At 43.6% G+C, this 24,028-nt stretch overlaps 1 protein-coding gene across 1 annotated transcript in view; it reads left to right on the top strand.

Annotated features, from left to right (window-relative positions):
- Window positions 1-19,737, top strand: part of LOC140211648 (fructose-1,6-bisphosphatase isozyme 2-like) — a 77,751-nt gene extending 58,014 nt beyond the window's left edge. The window contains exons 5-7 of the mRNA XM_072281629.1: window positions 2,322-2,459; window positions 12,675-12,794; window positions 19,460-19,737. Of these exons, the coding sequence (XP_072137730.1) occupies window positions 2,322-2,459; window positions 12,675-12,794; window positions 19,460-19,654 (453 nt within the window). The 3' untranslated portion in view covers window positions 19,655-19,737. The remainder of the gene's footprint in view (window positions 1-2,321; window positions 2,460-12,674; window positions 12,795-19,459) is intronic.
- The last annotated feature ends 4,291 nt before the right edge of the window (window positions 19,738-24,028 follow it).

The following is a 24,028-nucleotide window of genomic DNA, read 5'->3' as shown; positions in this document are numbered from 1 at the left end:
GTTCGAAATGTGCCGACACATCCACAAAACCAGTTCACCTCGTCACCAAAAATATGTGGTAACTTCTACTTTGAAAAAGGCACACTCGACAACTTCATGCCAAAGAAACAACTTTATCTTGAATGTCAAAACCGTTATGTGTATTGTGACGAGAGTACACATAGATTAAGATGTTAACTGTCCTGTGCTGGCACCAGTGGGATCAGCAGTTGGTCTGCCACCTGTCTTCAGGAGAAAGAGAGATAAGGAAAACAATGGAGCAGCATTTGGAGATGTTAATGAAGGAAGGAGAGCTGTCAAGATCGGCTCCCCTTTGAACCCTGAACTGTTTGAAGTGATGGACAGGTGATACCCCAGCAGGGGGATAAAAAGGGACAGGTTCGCTAAGGCAAGACACACACGACACCACGAGGTAACGAGACCCTGGAAGCGGTGCGCCTCCCACAAGTCGGTGGGAGTTTTGGAGGGCTGGTCGCGGGACCAAGCCATAGACACACAGGGTGGAAAGGTACGATCAGCGGGAACCTGGTGTGTGTCCGCCCTTGCCTGGGTGCCAGGTTCACCACAGAGAAATGATCGTATCTGGAAACGGAGGGGTCACGGTCGGTGACCTCAGAAGACATCACAAAGGGCTCGCCGGAAAGCTGACTGCGAAGAATATCGAACGTCTGTGTGGAAGCCGTTTGAATATTCATTCGTTTTTGCTCTGTCTCTCCTTCCCCCCACTGTCCATCGCCACGGCAGTGATTACTGCGAACTGAACTGAATTCAATTGAACTGAACTTTGTGTCACTTTGAAACTGGTCATTTACCCCTAGACGACCATAGAGCTTGATTGATCCTATTATCCTAATTCTGTGTACATTTGTGTTTATCATTGCTGAACTGTTGCATTTATTATCCTTTTGATTAGAGTACTGTGTTGCTTGTTTCTTTAATAAAACTTTCTTAGTTCCAGTAATCCAGACCCCAACCGAGTGATCCATTTCTGCTGGTTTGGCAACCCAGTTACGGGGTACGTAACAGTATACAGAGGCTTTCACAACCCCTACGACACGGCAGGGACACTATATACAAAGCACTGGAAGTAAAAAGAACGGAAGTAAACCCCCCATTATCCTAATTAACATTAACTTACTTTTAATAATGCTCACATTACAACACTTATCATAACCAGCACTGTTCACCAGAAAATCAAGATCAGGACCTCATGGCAACACCCCCAAATTAAGCACTGATACCTGTTAAACAACATAACAACATAAAAAATAAAAGCTGGAGTTATTACTTAATTTGTTCAGTACAACATCATGAGCCAAAGGGCCTGTTCTCAAGCTGTACTGTTCTATGATCTATGAGTAGGCCACTTGGATTGTGGCCAATCTTCCAGGTAAATGTTTTCTGGCACTGTGTATTTCTCCAGGCAACCATACCCAGCAATGAAGCCCTGGGTAGTTCATATAGTTCTGATAGGCAGGCCACTTGGTTTGCAGGCATGACATCAGACTTCAAAAGCAGATGGTTTCGTCCAGGTCCCCTCACAATAAGAGACTATTGAGTGAATTAAAGGAAAAATTCAAGGATGTTTTCAAGGCCCTGAAAGAGTGTGACATCACCATCCGTTAACAGGGAGACTTGTTTTATGATAGCTTAAGAAGGAGTAGGAGCATTTGGGATGCCAGTAACAACCTTGACTCTAACGTTGGAAGCACACAGAAGCCAGGCATAAACAATAGGTGGAGTCCAAGATCCCCACCAATTTGTCCCATCAGGTACCTCCTGTCCCAAATGTGGCAGTAAGTGCCTCCTGCATTAGATTCTTTACCTACCTCACACCCACAGAACTGGAGTGGAAGCAAGATCTAAGGACGAGGTGAAAAGCAAACTCATCACAGAAGTAACATTTATGGGAACTAAGTATGATTCGCAAGTTCTTAAATGATAGGATCATAGTTAATTATCTCCCCAGTCTGTTTCATATTAATGGCAGTTACTTGACCACAAATGAACAACATTGCTGTATGTTGTAGTAATTACTGCAATAATCAGTGCTAAATTCCTGGATTGTTGCATGTAAATATGAGAATATTTATCGATCTATCTCTCTATCTATCTATCCACCCATCTACTTGTTTATTTATTTAGTTTTAAAATTAAGCTATACTGCATGTATTGTAAATATCTATCTGTACGGGCTGGAGTAGCTCCACAATCTTCTTGTCTTGAGCATCGACAATAAAGTTCTATTCTGTTCTGTAATTCTAACAGCCTAAATTTATATTGCCTGATGCTCCAATAATACTCTTTCCTTTTCTTCTCAGGCTATAGGTGAATTTATTCTTGTGGAACAGAATGTGAAAATAAAGAAGAAAGGAGTTATATACAGTCTGAATGAGGGCTATGCCAAATACTTTGATCCTGCACTCACGGAATACATCCAGAGGAAAAAATTTCCTGAGGTATGGACTTAGTTCAGTAAAAGGAAACACCACCAATCTTTTTGAAATTCAGATGTAACAGATTCAAGTGACTTTCATTAAGAGACAAAAATGGGTAAAGAATGTCTCTCAAATTCTTGAAAACATACTTTGATTTTTAAATCTTTTTTGTAAGTCAACTTGTTTAAGAAATTAAAGCTATTAGTGGAATTAGAGGAATGAAACACACTTTGATACAATCATCCAAAATCTGTCACGGTGCAATGTGCATAGACTTAGAGGTTCCTCCTACTCTGAAGGAGGCAGAAGATCCTTCCTTACTGTTTGATGCATAGCTTGGTACATCAAGACATATTAGAAATATGGATGCCTATCTCACATTAATCTTTTAAAGTTAAGTACAGCTAGTCTGCAGAAAATTTAAATCCATGGTACCAAAATTCACCCTGGAAAATCAAAGTTTATTTTGAATGGGGCATTTTCAACCAAACTTGCAGCCAATGTCTAATCTACTACTGCATGTTCAATTGACAAATTATTACTTCGGTGGAAATGCTCCAACCAATGTCATTAATATCCCATTTGTTTCCTACTGGGTCAGATATGGTAATACAGTTGACACTCATGAACAAGGATTATATGGTAAACCGAGATTACAGAGCAGCACAGTATCACGATGGTGTAGCGGTTAGCATATCACTTTACAGTACCTGCGATCACTGATTGGGGTTCAATTCCTGCCTCTGCCTGTAAGGAATTTGTATATTCTCCTTTGTAACCATTGGACTTCCTCCAATTCCCTCCCACATTTCAAAGAGCTAGGGTTAAATTTAGTGTGTTGTGGGTGTGCCATGTTGTCAATGGAAGCATGGCGATGCTTGTGGCCTGCTCAGCACAATCCTTGCGGATTTGATTTGTTGCAAATAACGCAGTTCTCTGTATGTTTCAATGTACATGTGACAAATAAAGCTGATCTCTTGCAGATACTGGATGAAGACACTGGCAAAATAGTTCAATTATCAGACCTTTTTTTTTATTAGGTGAGGCATTGTGGAATGATGTGGACTGGCAAATGAGCAAAAACTATTTGACATGCAGGATTTTATGTTTAAGGAAGGTGCCAGCAGGTGGAGGTGGAAATGTAGCAGTATTGCTGGGGCTGGTATCCTGGATGCACAGAACAATCCCAGTGTATGACAATGGCAGCGTGGCTTTCTTCTTCTTGCCAAATGGATTTGGCAGGAAACTAACAGATGACATGAATGCAAAATACAGGAATCCCGCATGTTACTTGAGCAGGAAGAATGCCAGTCCCTGAAGGACTTAACTACCATCAATGACAATAAGAGGAATAAGTTGCAGTGGTAAAGGAAAGTAGGTGGAGTTACTACCCAGACCCAGCAGGACCTGACCGGTTGAATGGTCTGTTTCTGTGTACCGTCTCTGTATTCACAGATGATAAAGTTGCACGGTTCCTTCAGGTTGTTATAACTGGGGATGGTACCGGGGATTAAATGCTCCCAATTAGCGTGTATCTCAAATAGCCTCTGAAAACCAAGTCCACCTCCTAGTTTTCATGTGTGGCTTAGCTACTAAAGTCTGGCAGAACTGTTTCTATTGACAGCAGAAGGGGCAAAGGCGGGTTACTGGCAGTCACTTCGGGCAGATGGGGCTCATCAGCTGCGATTGGCAGCTCATCTAGGAGAAGGAAAACTCTGATCTCAAACCTCCACTTCTGGGGGCTATACCGACTCATGGGGAAGGCTTCGGGAGTAAACCCTGAGAGAAAAATCCGGAGCTAGAGTCCCTAAGCCAGTCCTTACGGTGAGTTCAATGCTGACTCCCGCGATGCCGCTGGGGCCAAACTCTATCGGTCTCTGCTGTCCCACTGGATTCATCATCTGTGTGGAGAGGGGGAGCCGGCTGCATGGGCAACAGCTTGCTCTCCATGTCGTGCTGCCCTGGCTTGCATATCACGTGGACAGCTGGAAAGCAATGTCCCTGGTCGACCCCGACCAGTGGAGAATGTTGTACAGAACATGGCAGGTTACATTGACTGCAGCTAGCCCGCAATAAAATAAGCCCACGGAGATACTGCTTAAGGAGTCCTGAAGTGAGTTTGATGGTATTCTTTGCACTTGCCTATTTCCTAATCTACAGTCAGATGGCACTATTCTCATTTACTCCAAGCAATAGCCCAATTCTATTGACTTTATTTTGTACTATCTTGCTGAAAAACAAACTTTAAGAGCACAAGCGGACTATTCATTTAGTGCACTGTTTATTGGGCAGTCTGATCTTTGAACGATCTGAACGTGCAGCTAGTTTGGAGCTATTGACTGACGTTGCTCAACTGTCACGAGTTTAACTGGTGAGATTAGATTTCTCTTAAAGAATGAATTACTGTTTGCATGGAGCTTGCATGCTCTTCTATTTCCTGTCACATCCCAAAGCTCCAGGTTGGATGCAATTCTGAATGCTCATCAAAAGTAAAACCAGTCTCATGACAAATATCTTTGCCCCCACTAATTCTCTTCAGAGGACCTTGACATTTTGCCTGAACTAAGGTGTTGTAAGTATGGGTTAACCTCCAGTGCCTGACTTATACAACATTTGTTCCTTTGTGTCCCTTCGCTATGATTGTCAGGATGGTTGTGTGTCTATGGTGCATTTTTCTTTTACTGAGATACAGCGCAGCGTTCTTACAGAAACATCTGCATGATACTAAGCTAGGGCACATCATCGGTGATGTTACCTGGGGTCATCAGGTGTTTCGGGTCTTTCAACATCATACACCCTCACTCAGGTGTTGACCGGGGTTGATCAGACCCCGGCCTGTGCCCTAGCAGCAACCCACAGATCTGCCCTCTTTATCCAGAGCCATCTTGACGCTTTCTCTGCTGCATCTGTGGTGGTAGCAATGGCTCTCCTTCTTCTCTCTCCCATGATTCCAAGTGCAGTGTGTACTTTGCAGAGCAACTGGCCTGCAAAGCCACGACACTCGACCTCCACTGGCCAACACTTTGCTCTCCAGCCTCTTCTTTGGCAGTTGTTCTTCAGATCTTCATACTTGGCTCGTAAGCCTCCTCCATGCGTTCTTCCCACAGCACGGCAAGCTCAAGCGTAGGAACGTGCTTCAGTGAGTCGGACCACAACACAATGTCAGGCCGCAATGTAGTCTCTATGTGATGCGGGGAGGAAACTGCAGCTGTTTTCCCAGGTCTGCTTTTAGCTTCCAGTCCTGCGCAGTGAAGAGCAACCTGGTTGCTTTCTGGTGTTCTGTTGGTCTTTCCCCCTCTTTGACAAAGCAGATGGTATTCTTGACCGGACTTGTTTTCCAGCAGATGTTAAGGGTGCTGCAGATTGTCTCAGCAATTGTCCAGAGGACTTGGTCATGCTGCCACCGATAACGGCCATTGGCAAGAGCTCTGGGACAGCAGCTCAGAATATGCTCTAGCGTACCGGTCTTCTCACAGAGAGGGCAACCTGCAAGGCCCCAGCAGTGCAGGTTGGATGGGCTAGGAAGGACGTCGTAAACAGCCTGGATAAGGAACTTGATGCAATGTGGATCCACCTTCCAGAGATCATTCCATGTGATCTTTCGCTCGATCACCTGCTCTCATCTGGTCCAGACTCCTTGCTGTTTCATTGCCACTGTTCTGCTGGTCCTCTCCTCCTCCACAGCTGCCCTTACTTCATTCTGGACCAGATCTCGTCGCTCTTTCCCTTGTACTTTGTCAAAATGGGGGACCTCAAGGCTTCCAAGTCCAACTCCTCCCTTGGCGACTGCCCCCAGCAGCACTTTGTGACGCAGTCACGCCTCAGCTTCTCCCACTGCAGCCTCTGCTCTCCACCCTCTTCCAGTTCTCACTGCCACTCTTGCTCCGGCACCATTTGGATCTGAAAATTCCCAGAACTGCAGCACCTCTCTTGCTCGCAAAACCTTGAACTCCTCCTTGATGGATTTCAGGGTGAGCCTCAGTTTGCGGTTATTCCCATACAGAGCGATGCTGCTGATGTTCCTTGGTAAACCCAGCCATCTTTGCAGGAACTGGCTGACTACCCTCTCTAATTCAGCAACAGTGGAAACTGGAAACTCATAGAGAAGCAGTGGCCAGAGGATTCTTGGTAGAATTCCGTGCTGGTAAATCAGTGCCTTAAACCACTCTGGAAGGCCAGTCCTGTCAACCTCTTGCAACCATTGTTCAAACTCCCCACAGGTGTTTCCTATTGCCGCCTTATCTCTGAGTGTTGCATCAAACATCTTCCCGAGACTTTTAACAGGGTTCTCTGTGATGGTAGGAATTGGAATGTCCTCAATAGAGAAACAAAATTTCTCCTGTGCTCTCCCCTTCTTCAGCACTACAGATCTTGATTTTGCAGGCTTAAAGGACATCCTTGCCCACCTCATCAACCTTTCCTGCCCCTTAAGAATCCACCTAGCACCAGGCACTGACTCCGTAGTGATGGTCAGATCATCCATGAAGGCTCGTATTGGTGGTTGGTGGATCCCAGATCTTGATTTCGGGCCTCGACACTCTGGCTCTGCAGATTTTACCAGCGTGTTCATTGCCAGGGCGAAAAGGGTGACTGAGATGGTGCAGCCTGTGATGATACCAATCTCCAGCCTTGCATCAGTCTGATGTTATTGGCCCTGTTCAGACTCTCAGGTGGAACTCGTTGTAGTAGTCCATAAGGAGGCTTCTGATTCCTTCAGAAACATGGTGCCTCTTCAGAGCGTCTTCAACAGCCTTGTGGGGGATTGACCCATAGGCATTAGCCAAATCCAACCACAAAACCACTAAGTCACCCTTATTCTCTCTGGCCTCTCTCAGGAACTGTGTGATGACCCCAGTGTGCTCCAAGCAGCCTGGTACCCTCGGAACATCACCCTTCTGTACGGAGGTGTCGATGTAATTGTTCCTCAGGAAGTACTCTGTTAGGTGCTTTGCCACCACGCTGAAGAAGATCTTCCCTTCAACACTCAGCAAGGATATTATCCTAAACTGGCTGATGTTCTCGGAGTTCTCTTCTCTTGGAATCCACACTCCGTTTGCATACTTCCATTGCTTGAGCACTTCGCCTCTCTTCCAGACGACCTTGAGGATTCTCCACAGCCACCTGAGAAGCTGGGGGCAGCGTTTGTAGATGCTGTAGGTGGTGCCACTCGGACCAGGAGCTGAGAGGGGGAGCCTGCTGCATGGGCAACAGCTTGTTCTCCATGTCGTGCTGCCCTGGCTTGCGCATCATGTGGACAACTGGGAAGAAATGTCCTGACCAGTGGAGAATGTTGTACAGAATATGGCAGGCTACATTGACTGCAGCTAGCCCGCAATAAAATAAGACCACGGAGATACTGCTTAAGAAGTCCTGAAGTGAGTTTGATGGTATTCTTTGCACTTGCCTATTTCCTAACCTACAGTCAGCTGGCACTATTCTCATTTACTCCAAGCAATAGCCCAATTCTATTGACTTTATTTTGTACCAACTTGCTGAAAAACAAACTTTAGGAGCACAAGCGGACTATGCATTTAGTGCTCTGTTTATTGGGCAGTCTGATCTTTGAACGATCTGAACGTGTAGCTAGTTTGGAGCTATTGACTGACGTTGCTCAACATTCACGGGTTTAACTGGTGAGATTAGATTTCTCTTAAAGAATGAATTACTGTTTGCATGGAGCTTGCATGCTCTTCTATTTCCTGTCACATCCCAAAGCTCCAGGTTGGATGCAATTCTGAATGCTCATCAAAAGTAAAACCAGTCTCATGACAAATATCTTTGCCCCCACTAATTCTCTTCAGAGGACCTTGACATTTTGCCTGAACTAAGATGTTGTAAGTATGGGTTAACCTCCAGTGCCTGACTTATACAACATTTCTTCCTTTGTGTCCCTTTGCTATGATTGTCAGGAGGTTGTGTGTCTATAGTGCATTTTTCTTTTACTGAGATACAGCATAGTATAGCATGGGTCCTTCCAACCCTCTGAGCCAGCAATCCTCCGATTTAATCCTAGGACAATTTACAATGACCAATTAACCAACTGGTACCTCTTTGGAATGTGGGAGGAAACTGGAGCACCTGGAGGAAACCCTTGCAGTGGCCGGGAGATTGGATAAACTCCTTACAGGCAGCAGCGGGAATTGAACCCGGGTTGCCGGTACTGTAAAGCGTTGTGCTAACCGCTACACTACCATGCCACCCGTATCAATGATAATCCTGATCTCCAACTTAATAAAGGTCAATGTTTCATGATGGAGGAAATCTAGGCAACTTTAAAATTTCTTAATTTGGGGACATTTATCCTTTCAGATTTCCTTGTAATGTAGAAGAAGGCCACTCAGCCCATTGAATCTTTACTATTAACAGAGAAATCCCATTTCTGCACTATTTTCCTATATTGTTTTGTCCTTGAAGTTGTCCATTAACAGTTCTTCAATACCCCCATTCACTTAGTGTAGGAATAATCTAGGAATTAATTAACCTTAAAACTACTGGAGCTTTGGGATGTGGCAGGAAATAGAAGAGCATGCAAACTCCATGCAAACAATAATTCATTCTTTAAGAGAAATGAAATGGTGTTAATATTGTGGAAACATAGTAAAAAGATAAAAAATTAATGTTAAATAACACAAGAAAATCCTAGCATGCCTGAGGTTTCTTCCCGCTTGTATAGTAAGTCAAAAAATAGCAGAAGTACTGCATAAGCAAGCTGTAAGATATTGAAATTGGTCCGATAATGAAGGTGTAGATTCAGATCACTTACTTGCTTGTAGCTGGACTTACCTCACTACTGTAGTTATTCAGGAAGAGAGGAGGAGATTCTATTTAAACACATAAATGCGGTGTCCATCACATTTCCAGTGAAGTAATTATTATAGAAAAGGAGTGCGTTCAATAAAATTCCTGGCACAAATCTCCAAAAAATGCTGGTTAGATCAAGCTAACCAAATTTGTCACCAAACGTAAGCGTAGCCTAACAGTTGGTGCAGCAGAAATTTCCTAGAAATGGTCAACGGGATTAAAGGTTTCAACTGGCTGTTGAAATTTCAGAAATTAGGCTTGTCTTTTATTAGAACGGAAACTATTAAGGGGAAATTAGATGGAGGTTTTAAAGATATGGAGATTCCATTGGCAGAATGGGTGGTATGGCCAGAACACAGATTTGAAATAATTATAACAAAAAAAAGGTAAAATAAGAAAATTAAAGAAGGAGCAGGTGGTTATGATCTGGAACATATTCTGAAACAAACTTGAAATTAATGGCAGCAGACGCCATAGTTTGCAGGACGTTCTGGCAATTCTACACAAAACATAGGTCAAATCATTGCCTAATCTCCAATTCAGCAATCACGTACAAACATGCAAACCCAGCATACACTGCCTGTTCAAAGTTGGTGATTTCCAAATACAGCTTCAACTTTAGATTCCACGAGAGCGTAAAACAATAAGGCATAAGAGCAGAATTAGACTGTTCAGCAAATTGAGTCTGTCCCACCATTCCATCATGGCTAATTATTATTGCTCTCAATCCCATTCTCCTGCCTTCTCCTTATTACTTTTAACACCCCTAAGAACCCATTAACCTTTGCCTTAAGTATGCTCAGTGACTTCGCCTCCATATCTGTCAGTGGCAATAAATTCCACAGATTGCCTACCCTCGGGCTAAATAAATTCCTCCTCATCTCTGTTCTAAAGGGGTGTCCCTCTATTCTGAGTCTGTACACGCCAGTCTGACACGCCTACTATAAAAATTTCTTCACGAACTTATAATATTTGATAGGTTTCAAAGAGTTCCCACGCCCATTCTTCAAATCTCCAGCAAGTACAGGCCATGAGTTATCAAATGTTCCACTTACATTAATATCTTCAGGACACTCTCCAATGCCAGCACAACTTTTCTTAGATAAGAGGCCCAAAACTACTCACAGACCAAGTGTGGTCTGGCCAATAATTTATAAAGCCGTAGCTTTGCATATTTGTTCTTATGTTCTTGTCCCTTCCATATGTTGTGACATTTGTTGTCTTTGCGGCAGCGTCTAAATGCAATACATAATAATATAAGAAAAAACATGAATTACAGTAAGTATATATATAAAATAATTAAATTAAATTAAATAAGTAGTACAAAAATTTACAAGAACATTTTGAAGGAGTGTTCGTGGTCCAATATCCATTCAAGAATCAGATGGCAGAGAGAAGAAGCTGTTCTTGAATCGTTGTGTGTGTGCCTTCAGACTCCTTCTTGATGGTAGCAATGAGAAGAATGCATGTCCTGTGTGATGAGGTACTTAATGAATGAAACAGCCTTTTTAAGCCATTGCTCCTTGAAGATACCCTGAGTACTACAGAGGCTAGTGCCCATGATGGTGCTGACTAAGTTCACAACTTTCTGCAGCTTCTTTTGATCCCGTGTAGTAGCTCCCCCACCCCCATACCAGATGGTGATGTAGCCTGTTAGAATGGTCTCCACGGTACATCCATAGAAATTTGTGAGTGAGCATTCATCCTTACAAGAACTTGTAGCATCCTCCATGACTTCTGCATGAACACCTCAGGCAATATTTACTTTCCTGCTCTGGTCAGCCAGAAAAAGTGACCACTGCCTCTACTTCTATGGCTCAATTCCTTTCAGGAAACTCTTGGTGGGCTGCCCAAGTTAATCCCAGGAGCATTACTAAATGCGATAGATTGCGGTAATAGAACAGATCTCTTCGCGAGTTGTGGACTCACGGTCATACTGCAGAGCCACAATGTGTGGTTAATAGCTCCCCAAGTGAAAAGAAACTGTTAGTGTGAGATAGTAGGGTCCTACACATCAATACATGAAGTGATTGATGTTCTTAAGGTTGAAGAATTCTCTTTCCTTCACACACCCACACTCCAGTGATGTCATACAATAATTTATCATGCAGGAAGACAGTATGGCTAAAATTAAGAGTATTGATGAGGTGAATTATGTTTAGAAATATGGGGTTTGAGAACATTAAAGTTGGGAATCTGCTGTTAGGACTATATGCAAAATCTAATGCCTTCTTGCAAAATGGCTCCCTAAGTCCCCTGTTTATGAGAGCTGTGCAAGATGACATTATACTATTATTATTTAGTATGTATAATGATAAACTGTAAATAACTAGTTAACTTGTGATAAAACTAAACTGTATTGGGCATGTGTTGGTGCAAGAGGATGGGGTCTGTGCTTGATGCCAGGATGAACAAGAATGAAAAACTTACATGAAGTATAAAAGAAAATACTGCAGGTGCTGGAAATCTGAAATAAAAGCAGGAAATGCTGGAACATTTGGTAGATCGGGCAGCACCTGTAGAAAGAAAACAGAGCCAAACGTTAGTGTTTCAGACCTTCTGTCTGCCTGCCCCCAGTGTTATGACAGATGCTGTCAGACCTGAAACTTTTGCTCTGTTTCACTTTCTATAGATGCTGTCTCACCTGCTGAGCACTTCCAGAATTTTCTGTTTCCACCTTTAACAAAGATCAACTGTCACAGAGGCATTATGAACACATTATGACCTCGTATCACATTATCGCCATTTTATACCTGCCCTGCTGAGAACAATGCTGTGTTGGAGTTCTGTGGTGAGGGAACTGGCAGTCATTCACAATTGCGCATGAGTGGTCATTCTGGGAAGTTTGGTGGCTATCACACCAGCAGTCTCTTTGTCCCTCCTTCAAAGTCTTCCATGATGATTCAGGTCACCAAAGCTTCAACAAAGATCACACGTCACAGTGTGCTTTGTTCCACTGATTAATTGACATCCCCTGCTTCCTTGTTGGTACAGGTAATTCTGCCTCAGTGCAATTAAAACATTGCTCAGACATGCAGACAAATAACTCGAAAGTATTGAAAGGGAAATGAAAACGTCAAGCATCTGTTACCAGCCAGATTGTGCGTCCCCCTCACCCACCCACTAATGTTCTACACAGGCTGCAATGCATTTAAGAAATTATGCAGATGTTTTGAGTTAACACCAAATCTGAACTGCTGAAAGGGCTCAAGTCCCACGTCCCACTAACGCAAGGTTGGCATGCTAACTTCTTTAGAATTGTCTCCTAAAGGAAAAAGGTGGGAGAGGGGTTCCAGTGGCAAACTATTGCCTTTGAGTAAAAAATAGATATATTTAAACTTTATTTATGGAATAGTTACATAAATAAATGGAGTGGAGTTTGTAGTTCACCATTTCATAGAATTAAATCTATAATATAACTGTATTTTTATGCAGGATGGCTCCGCTCCATACAGTGCAAGGTATGTTGGATCTATGGTGGCAGATGTCCATCGTACCTTGAAGTATGGAGGAATCTTCATGTATCCTGCCAGTAAGAAAACTCCAAAAGGAAAGGTAGGTTTCACTCATTCAAAGTGTGTAATCCTGGGTGTCCAGTGTACTAAAAATATAAACACAGCACAAATAAACAGAAGTCTGTCTTTTAATCATATTCAGAATTGGGTTTAACATCACTGGCATATGTCATGAAATTTGTTGTTTTGCATGCAGCACTATGTTGCAATACAGAATAATAAAAAAACTATAAATTACAATAAGATACATATATATTATATATATATAATTAAAATAAATAAGTAGAGCAAAAACAAAGTGCAGGTTTATGTAATAAAACAGAATATTTGCAGCTTCCTGTAGCTCAATTGACAAATGATTTCCAAGGAAAGAAAATGATTATCAATTTTTGCTCCGTGTCAAGTAGATGATCCGAGACAAGGCATCATTACTCTCCAGAGGGCTGTCAGAATCTGGCTGGCAATTCCCTGTTTAGCTAAAGCTCTGGGGCCTCCACTAGTCTGAAATCTGCCTACTTGGATCACAACAGGAACCTTCATAATTTCCACCCAGTGTGATAGTTTGCATTTTATGATGTACTGTTTATTCACCCAGAGAATCATGGAGGCAATTAAAACTTATTGTCATATTTTGGATGCCTGGCTGGACTGTCACTTACTGTATCTGCCAGTGGCAACTCTGAGTTGTCCAGCTGTGTTTGTGTCCCAGTGAACTATTTCTGAATGTCGTGATGCTGCAGCAGTTAGGTATGGTTGGTTTTACTCTACCTTGCTCCAGTAGTAGTTTCAGTTTTGACAAAGTATTTTTAACATAAATGATCTAACCCTACCATTGTCAGTTTGCAACCAAATAAGCCAGACAGAATCTTTTTTTCATCAGCTTCTACAGGAAAACACACCTTAAGATGCCAATCACAATAGATAATATTTTTTGCTATCCAACATAAAACTGCTGTTATTGACCGAGTACTGGCTATAAATCTAGCTGGGCTTTCTTAGATTTGACTATTAAGACCATAAGACATAGGAGCAGAATTAGGCCATTCAGCCCATCAAGTCTGCTCTGCCATTCCAACATCAATCTCATTCTCCTGCCTTCTCCCCTAACCTTTGACACCCTGACTAATCAGGAACCTATCAACCTGCGTTTTAAATATACTCAATGACCTGGCCTCAACAGCAGTCTGCGGCAGTGAATTCCACAGATTCACCACCCTCTGGCTAAATAAGTTCTTACTCATCTCTGCTCTAAAGGGACATCCTTGTATTCTGAGATTGTGCCTTCTGGGCCTAGACCCACACAATCCAGGAAACATCCCTGATAAGATCCAAAGGGATCCCCCCCCTCATTTTTCTAAACTCCGCTGAGTACAGGCCAAGAGCCATCAAACGCTTCTCGTACCTGGAGACTTGCCACGGCGTGAATGTTAGGAGAAGGAGAAGGGCACAGCCAGTGCAATGTACAACTGTGGCTGCTCCCCTCAATCATTACACAACTTCATTGAAATGAACTGACTTTATTTCTTACATCCTTCACAAACATGAGGAGTAAAAATCTTTACGTTACGTCACATTAAATGTGCAATGTGCAATCATAGTAATTTATGATAAATAGAACAGTCAATGTAACACAGAGATACACCCAAATCAGCGTGAGTAAATCAGTTTGATGGCCTGGTGGAAGAAGCTGTCCCGGAGCCTGTTGGTCCTGGCTTTTATGCTGCGGTACCGTTTCCAGGATGGTAGCAGCTGGAATAGATTGTGGTTGGGGTGACTTGGGTCCCCAGTGATCCTTTGGGCCCTTTTTACACACCTGTCTTTGTAAATGTCCTGAATCATGGGAGATTCACAATTGCAGATGTGCTGGGCTGTCCGCACTACTCTCTGCAGAGTCCTGCGATTAAGGGATTTAGGTAACATTGAGGGGGATGATCTGCCTTGCAGGAACCACAGTGACCGGGTCTCTGGCACTGAGTCTGGTGCTGTGGCTCAGAAGAGCAGAGAGGTGAAGAGGTCAACAGTGGTGATAGGAGATTCCATAGGAAGAGGAACAGAGATGAGGTTTTGTGGATGTGATAAAGACACCAGATGGTATGTTGACTCCCTAGTGCCAGGATCAAGGACGACTCGATTGGATCAATGGCATGCTCAAGGGTAAGGGTGAGCAGCCAGAAATCTTGGTACATATTGGCACCAATGACATAGGTAGACAAGGTGAGGAGGTCCTGATGAGAGATATTAGGGAGCTAGTTAGAAAGCTGAGAAATAGGACTTCCAAGGTAGTAATCTCTGGATTGCTGCCTGTGCTACATGCCACTGTGGGTAGGAATTGAATGATTTGGCAGGTGAATGCGTGGCTGATGAACTGGAGGATGGGGGATGGGAGCTGGAGTGATAGGGCTGAAGATGAAGTAGTTGGTTTACAAACAGAGGCAATGTTTAGTAAGGACAGCCTGATGATAGGATGAATTTGTAGTCAACAGGATGAGTTGCAACATAAAAGGTGGACAAAATTGAAAAGGGTGAATATGGAACAGAATGCGTGTAGTATACGGAATAAGGTAGATAATTGTGTAGCACAGTTACAGATTGGTATGTATGATGTAGGCATCACTGAATCATGGCGGAAAGAAGATTATAGCTGAAAGTTTAATGCCTAAGGATACACATTGTATCGAAAGAACAGGCAGGAAGGCAGAGGGGGTGGCATGGCTCTGTTGGTAAAAAGTGAAATCAAATCATTAGAAAGAGGTGACATGGAGCCGGAAGGTGTTGGATTATTGCAGGTAGAGCTCAGGAACTGAAAGGATATAAAGACCCTATTGGGAGTTGTATACAGACCTCCAAACAGTAGTAAGGTTGTGGTATTTGTAGACCACAACCTTACTTCTACAAATACTACAGGAGATAGAAAATGCATGCCAAAAAGACAATGTTATAATAGTCGTGGGGGATTTCAATATGCAGGTAGATTGGGAAAATCAGGTTTGCGCTGGATTCCAAGAGTGGGGAATTTCTAGAATGCCTATGAGAGGGTTTTTTTTTTAGAGCAGCTCATGGTTGAACACACTAGCTATTCTGAATTAGGTGTTGTGCAATGAACTGGAGTTGATTAGAGAGCTTCAGGTAAAAAAGACTCTTAGGGGCAAGTGATCATCATATAATCGAATTCACCTCAAAATCAGAAAAGGAGAATCTAAAGTCAGATGTATGAGCATTACAGTGGAGCAAAAGGGAATTATGGAGGCATGAGAGAGTAGATGGCCAGAATTGATTGGAAAAGAACACTGGCAGGGATGATGGCAGAGCAGCAATGGCTGGTACTTCTGGAAGCAATCTGGAAAGCACAGGATAAATACATCGCAAAGAGGAAGAAGTATTCTCAAGGTAACATGACACAACCGTGCTAACAAGAGAAGTCAAAGCCAACATAAAGCCAAAGAGAGGGCATATAATAGAACAAAAAATTAGTAGGAAGTTAGAGGATTGAGAAGCTTTTGAAAACCTACAGAAGGCAACTAAAAAAGTCATTAAGAAGGTAAAGATGGAATGCAAAAGTAAGCTAGTCAATAATATTAAAAAGGATATCAAAAGTTTCTTCGATACATAAAGTATAAAAAAGAGGCGAGAGTGGATATCAGACCGCTGGAAAACAATGCCGGAGAGGTAGTAATGGGGGACAAGGAATAAGTACTTTTGCATCAGTGTTCATTGTGGAAGACACTAGCAGTATGGGGAAAGCTCCATGTGTCAAGTGTCATGAAGTATGTGAAGTTACCGTTACCAGGGAGAAGGTTCTTGGGAAACTGAAAAGTCAGCTAGACCAGATGGACTACGCCCTGGGGTTCTGAAAGGGGTGGCTGAAGATATTGTGGAGGCATTAGTAATGATCTTTAAAGAATCACTAGATTCTGGAATGGTTCTGGACAACTGGAAAATTGCAAATGTCACCCCAAGAAGGGAGAAAGGCAGAAGAAGGAAATTATAGATCAGCTAGTCTGACATCAATGGTTGGGAAGATGTTGGAGTCGATTGTTAAGGATGAGGTCTCAGAATACTTGGAGGCACTTGATAAAATAGGCTGTAGTCAGCATGGTTTCCTCAAGAAAAATCTTGCCTGACAAATCTGTTGGAAATCTTTGAAGAAATAACAATTAGGCTAGATACAGGAGAATCAGTTAATGTTGTGTACTTAGATTTTCAGAAGGCCTTTGACAAGGTGCCACACATGAGGCTACTTAACAAGCTACATGGTATTACAGGAAAGATTCCTGCATGGATAAAACATTGGTTGATTGGCAAGAAGCAGAGAATGGGAAGAAAGGGAGCCTTTTTTGGTTGGCTACCAGTGACTAGTGGTCTTCCATGAGGGTCTGTGTTGAGACCAAATCTTCTTACATTATATGCCAATGATTTGGATGATGGTATCGATGGCTTTGTTGCAAAGTTTGCAGACAATACAAGGGTAGGTGGAGGGGCAGGTATTTCTGAGGAAGTAGAGAGGGTACAGAAGGAAAAAGGATCTAGTGCTTTCCCGGCACGTCTGACGAGTAAACTCTTCATAGACATCCAGCCGGGTACAAATACTGATTTTAATCAATGTTTCAATGACAATCTCTGGCATCTTCATCAGGGATGATGTCTAGGCATGTCTAGTCTGGTGGCATATAGACCCCTGTCGTCCATCCCTCCTGATTGGCTGGTTCTCACCAATCAGGTTTCTGTTGTCCCACCTTGTTTACAGTTCCTTTCTTAGAGCGAGACCTTCATCTTTGTTAAAATTCTTATTCTCTAGACTTATCTCAATGGCTTCCTTCACCAGATGATCCCAAAAGCTACTAGCACAGCATAATAGTTTTGTGCCATTGAAGTCAATCCTATGGCTATTGTAGCCAGCAAGGATCTTAAGAGACTTTGGACAAAGATGCATGAGAAGGCTTTGGGGAGTAGGATTAAGTAAGTCCCCAAGGCATTCTACACATGCATGAAGAACAGGAGGATGACTAAGGTGAAGCTAGGATCACTCAGGGATAGAGAAGGAATTTCTGGATTCCTGGAGGAATTCCTGTGCCTGGAGTTGAAGGAGGTAGGGGATATCCTTAATGAATACTTTGCTTCAGTGTTCACCAGTGAGAGGGATCTTGAAGAATGTGAAGTCAGCATAGAACAAACCAATGTACTAGGTGGGGCATGTTGAAGTTAAGAAAGAGGTGGGGTTGGAGTTTTAGAAAAACGATTTGTAGATACTGTAAGTCTCCAGATCCAAAAGGGCTACACCACAGATTATTACAGGAAGTGGGGGAAGAGATTGCTGGGGCATTGAAGATTATCTTTGCATCCTCACTAGCCACATGAATCATAGCAGAAGATTGGATGTTGGCAAATGTTGAACCTTTCGTAAGCTTTTATTTTCTTCTTAACTAGATTTTCTACATATTTTGTACACCATGGTTCTTTATTCTTTCCCTGTCTAAATGGAACATACCTATGTAGAACTCCATGCAAATGTTCCCTGAACATTTGCCACGTTTCTGCTGTGCATTTCCCTGAGAACATCTGCTCCCAAGTTCCTGCTTAATAGCATCATTTTCTCCCCTACCCCAGTTAAATGCTTTCCCAAATTGTCTGCTCCTATCCTTCTCTAGCGCTATGGTGAAGCAAAAAGAGTTGTGCTCACTACCTCCAAAATGCTCTCCCACAGAGCGATCTGACACCTGATCAGGTTCATTTCCCAATACCAGATCAAGTACAGCCCCTCCTCTAGTTGGCTTGTCTACATATTGCGTCAGGAAACCTTCCTGAGCACACCTAACAAACTCCACCCCATCTAAACCCCTTACACTAAGGAGATGCCAATCAATATTCGGAAAATTAAAAACTTCCATCACAACAACCCTATTATTATTGCACCGTACCAGAATCTGCCTCCCTATCTGCTCCTCGATATCCCTGTTACTATTGGGGGGAGTCTATAAAAAAAACACCCAGTAGAATTATTGCCCCTTTCCTGTTTCCGACTTCCACCCACACTGACAGTAGACCATCCCTCCATGACTTCCCCCTTTTCTGAAGCCGTGACACTATCCATAATTAGCAATGCCACATCCCCACTTCTTTTGCCTCCCTCTCTGCTCTTTTTGAAAAATCTAAAGCCTGGCACACTCAGCAGCCATTCCTGCTCCTGAGACATCCAAGTCTCTGTAATGATCCACACTCTTAAGTTCATGTGCCTTGCTTATGATACTCCTTGCATCAAAATAGACACATCTCACACCATCAGGCTGAGTGCGTCTTTGCTCTAACATCTGCCTATCCTTCCTCACAAACTCTCTACTTGTGCTCCAACCTCCCCATCCTCTGCCTCTTCACTTTGGTTCCCACCCCCCTGCAAATCTAGTTTAAACCCTCCCCAACAGCATAAGCAAACCTCTCTGCTAGGATATTGGTCCCCCTCGGATTCAAGTGCAACCTGTCCTTTTTGTACAGGTCACACCTGTCCCAGAAGAGGTCCCAGTGATCCAAAAATCTGAATCCCTGCCCCCTGCTCTAATCTTTCAGCCACGCATTTATCCTCCATGTCACTCTTGTTCAGGGAGGTAATGTTAAGGGACCAGGTGAGGTCACCGTGATGTGAACTTCCAGGAACCTTTCTGTTTTATACTGTTCTATGTTCTACGTTTGAAATTAGTTTTTTTTTAATCACAGCTTCGCCTTCTGTATGAGTGCAACCCAATGGCCTTTATCATGGAACAAGCTGGTGGCATAGCCACTACCGGAACCCAGCCAGTGCTTGACGTGAAGCCAGAATCTATTCATCAACGAGTTCCACTCATTATGGGATCACCTGATGATGTTGAGGAATTTCTCTCCTTTGTAAAGAAACACCAAACTTCTGCATGAACTGTCAAATCTTATCAGTTATGCATCTTATAAATCTGTCAAAAAGAGCTGGATGCTGTTTAATTAAAGGGAATTGTATTCAATATCGGCATAAGAAAATGACTTGTTTAATGAAGAAGAGTTCTTATTACAAAATATTGATTTCCTGTTATCAGGTTTGGGATGTTGTTTCCCAACCAGTCCTTCCAGGAGAGGCAGCACTTCACAAGTGAATCCACCGGTGTCATTTAATTTCATCCACTTTTCGCAGTGTGGCCTCTACATCACTGAGGTTCAACACAGATTGGGCAATCACTCCGTTAGACACCTTCACTACATCTTTTGTAGCAGCCAGATCCCCCGGTGATCAGCCATTTTAATTCCACTTCCCATTCCCACACTGACATGTTTGTCCACGGCCTCTTCTACTGCCATGTTAAGGGTAAACGCAGATTGGAGGAGCAACATATCCTGGTAGTCTCCAATCTGAGAGCATCAACATCAAATTCCCTAGCTTCCAATAACCGCTTCCCCGTGTTATTCCCTCAACACCCTTCTCCACATCTTGTTTTTTCTTAACCCTCTGGTCCCAATATCAGAATCAGATCAGATTCATTTATTTATAATGTGTATATCAGAGTATACAGCGAAACATGCCTTTGTGTTCACAACCAACAACCTAAGGACGTGCTGGGGGTAGCCTGCAAGTGTTGACTCACATTTTTTATTTACATATTCTTACATCCAAGGGAGGAAAAATCTTTACGTTGCATCCCCATTGAAATGAACAAGCAATAAAGTGGGGAAATGTGGAAGGATATTGCCCAAAACACTAAGATAGTATACATAATTGTTTTGTACACATGTACGTACAGTCAGACATGCAATCAGATCAATGTGTACTGATAAATCTGAAGGCCTGGTGAAAGAAGCTGTCCTGGCTGTGTTGGTCCTGGCCTTAATGCTGTGGTACCATTTGCCAGATGGTAGCAACTGGAACAGTTTGCAGTTGGGGTGACTCGGGTCCCTAATGATCCTTTGGGCCCTTTTTACCCACCAGTCTGTGCATGTCCTGAACAGAGGTAAGTTCACATCCACAGATGTCCTGGGCGGTCTGCACCACTCTCTGCAGTGCCCTACGATTGAGGGTCGTACAGTTCCTGTACCAGGCGATGACACAGCCAGTCAGTATGCTCTCAATGGTGCCCCTGTAGAAAGTCCTGAGGATTTGGGAACTCATGCTGAACTTCTTCAGTTGTCTGTGGTGAATGAGGCACTGTTGTCCTTTTTCTCACCACACAGCCGGTATGTACAGTCCGGATGAGATCCTTGGTGATGTGTATACCGAGGAACTTGAAATTATTCACCCTCTCAACTACAGTCTTATTGCAAACACGAGGAAACCTGCAGATGCTGGAATTTCAGGCAACACACATGAAAGTATCTCCCTCCTGGCACTTACCCTTGTAATCGGAACAAGTGCCCTTACACTTCCTCCCTTACTACCATTCAGGGCCCCAGACAGTCCTTCCAGGTGAGGTGACACTTCAGCTGAGAGTTGGCTGGGGCGATATACTGCGTCCGGTGCTGCTAATGCGGCCTTCTATATATTGGCGAGACCCGACGTAGACTGGGAGACCGTTTCGCCGAACACCTACGCCCTGTCTGCCAGAGAAAGCAGGATCTCCCAGTGGCCACGCATTTTAATTCCACGTCCCATTCCCATTCTGACATGTCTATCCACAGCCTCCTCTACTGTAAAGATGAAGCCACACTCAGGTTGGAGGAACAACACCTTATATTCCGTCTCCAACCTGATGGCATGAACATTGACTTCTCTACCTTCCATTAATGCCCGACCTCCCCCTCGTACCCCATCTGTGATTTATTTAATTATTATATATATATATATATATATATATATTCCTTTTCTCTCTCTCCTTTTTCTCCCTCTGTCCCTCTCACTATACTCCTTGCCCATCCTCTGGGCTTCTCCCCTCCCCCTTTCTTTCTCCTAGGCCTCCCGTCTTCTCATATCCCTTTTGCCAATCACCTGTCCAGCTCTTGGCTCCATCCTTCCCCCTCCTGTCTTCTCCTATCATTTCGGATCTCCCCCTCCCACTTTCAAATCTCTTACTAGCTCTTCTTTCAGTTGGTCCTGGCGAAGGGTCTTGGCCCGAAACGTCGACTGTACCTCTTCCTAGAGATGCTGCCTGGCCTGCTGCGTTCACCAGCAACTTTTATGTGTGTTACAGTCTTATTGATTTCAATAGGGGCTAGTCTGTCTCCATTCCTCCTGTAATCCATGATCAACACCTTCGTTTATTCGACATTGAGGAAGAGGTTGTTTTCTTGGCACCACTGTGTCAGGGTGTTGACTTCTCCTCTGTAGGCTGTCTCATCATTGTTGGAAATAAGGCGTATCAATGTCGTGTCATCTGCAAATTTGGTCAGCAGATTGCAGCTGTGCATGGCAACACAGTCATGGGTGTGTATGGAGTAGAGGAGGGAGTCTTGTTAACCCCGGGGGGAGTTATGCTGTTGAATGCTGAACTGTAGTCCAAGAACAGCATTCTTACAGAAGCATCTTGCTTCTCCAGATGAATGAGAACGGTGTGTAGTGCTGTGTCTGTTGATCAGTTGTGTCGGTAGACAAATTGTAAAGGCTCCAGTGTGGTGGCATGCTTGACCAGCCCCTCAAAGTATTTCCTTATGATTGAGGCGAATACAACAGGATGCCAATTGTTCAGACATGTTACCTTGATTTTCTTCGGTACAAGGACAATGGTGGATGTTTTGAAGCAGGAGGGCACTACACACTGGGAGAGGGAGAGATTAAAAATGCCTGTAAGTACCTGTAAATACACTTTGAGTACTCGCCCTGGGATGCTGTCTAGCCCCACAGACGTGCGGCTGTTGACGCGTTGGAATGACCTACGCACCTCATTCCAGCGCTAGTGTGCATGCCCGCAATGCCTGGCAGAATAACACAAACAACTTCAATGACAACATAACAGCAATGAAGCAACGGTAGCATAATAAACCATTTCCTCCTTCCCACCACTCACTCACATGCACAGGCCTCCAGCCCCAGTATAGGTGGCTTCTCGGCCTGCAGCGGAATTGCAGCCACTGGGCTTCTGACTTCCCCGGTGGACTAGCAGGCCCAGTGGTTCAGCCTCTGGATTCACCAGCTTTAGACTTCAAACTTTTGGCTTCAATCTCCAGTATCAACTCCAGGACTCGCTGATGATGGGGCCCCAAAACTCCAGGCCTTGATCTCCGGACTCGCTGACATTATGCATCCTGCCCACATGGACTTCAGATCCTGGTACCTGCCGACCCGCTCATCCTTGCTGGTCTTCATCCACAGTGCGTCCTGACCTGGGACTCATCCACAGGGATCACTGGCCATAGACCATGGAGCCCTCTGACCTGGTCTCTGGCCTAAAGCCTAATCTGACCCCTAACCTCCCATTTTTTTTCCAAAATCATGGCTATGACACTAAAAACTACAAGTTTGAGCCATGGCTGTAGTAACTTCTACTTTGAAAAAGGCACACTTGACAACTTCATGCCCAAGAAACAACTTCATCTCAAACTCCAAAACCATTATGTATATACAGAGGCTTTCACAACCCGTACAGCATGGCAGGCACACTACATACAAAAGCCCACTGGAAGTAAAAAGAACAGAAGTAAAAACCCCCATTATCCTAATTAGTATTAACTAACTTCTAATAATGCTCACATTACAACAATGGCCTCAAAAGATATTGCATCTCAGCTCTGTCTTTACTGGAGGAAGTGCCAAAACCTCTTCACTTTCCCCTCCTCAAACTTCATGACCTGCCTATCACCCACATCCTTCTCCTTCTGGTTCCCCATCTCCTTCCCTCATTCTATGGTCCACTGTCCTCTCCTATCAGATTCCTTCTCTTCAACCCTTTACCTCTTCTAACTATCACTTCTCAGATTCTCACATCACGTCCTCCCCCCCTCCCACCCTCCTGCCTTCCTCCTTTTAGCTGATTTGCTTATCACCTGCCAGTTCATGTTCCTACCCCTCCTCTCATCCTTTTATTCTGGCTTCTACCCTCTTTCTTTCCAGTCTCGAAGGTGGCTCTTGCTGTAAAACATTGCTGCGAGGCCTGCTGAGATCCACCAGCATACTGTCCGTGTTGCACCAAGTCCGTTTTCTAAATGTTTCCTGAAATGACTAAATATGCCAAAACCTAGAGACAATTAAAATGAAACAACTGCCAGGTGTTAACGTTCAAAATTATTTCATGCAGTCATGGAAAGTTACAGCGCAGGAAGAGATTGTTTCACCAATGTAAAGAACATGCAAAACAACAGTAGGATTTGGCCTGTCACACCTCCATCTTCTTTGTC

This window comes from Mobula birostris, chromosome 17 (assembly GCF_030028105.1).
Source record: "Mobula birostris isolate sMobBir1 chromosome 17, sMobBir1.hap1, whole genome shotgun sequence".
NCBI classification, from domain to species: Eukaryota; Metazoa; Chordata; class Chondrichthyes; order Myliobatiformes; family Myliobatidae; genus Mobula; species Mobula birostris.
Note: the sequence above shows the minus strand (reverse complement) of the source record. Positions and strands in the feature narration are given on the sequence as shown.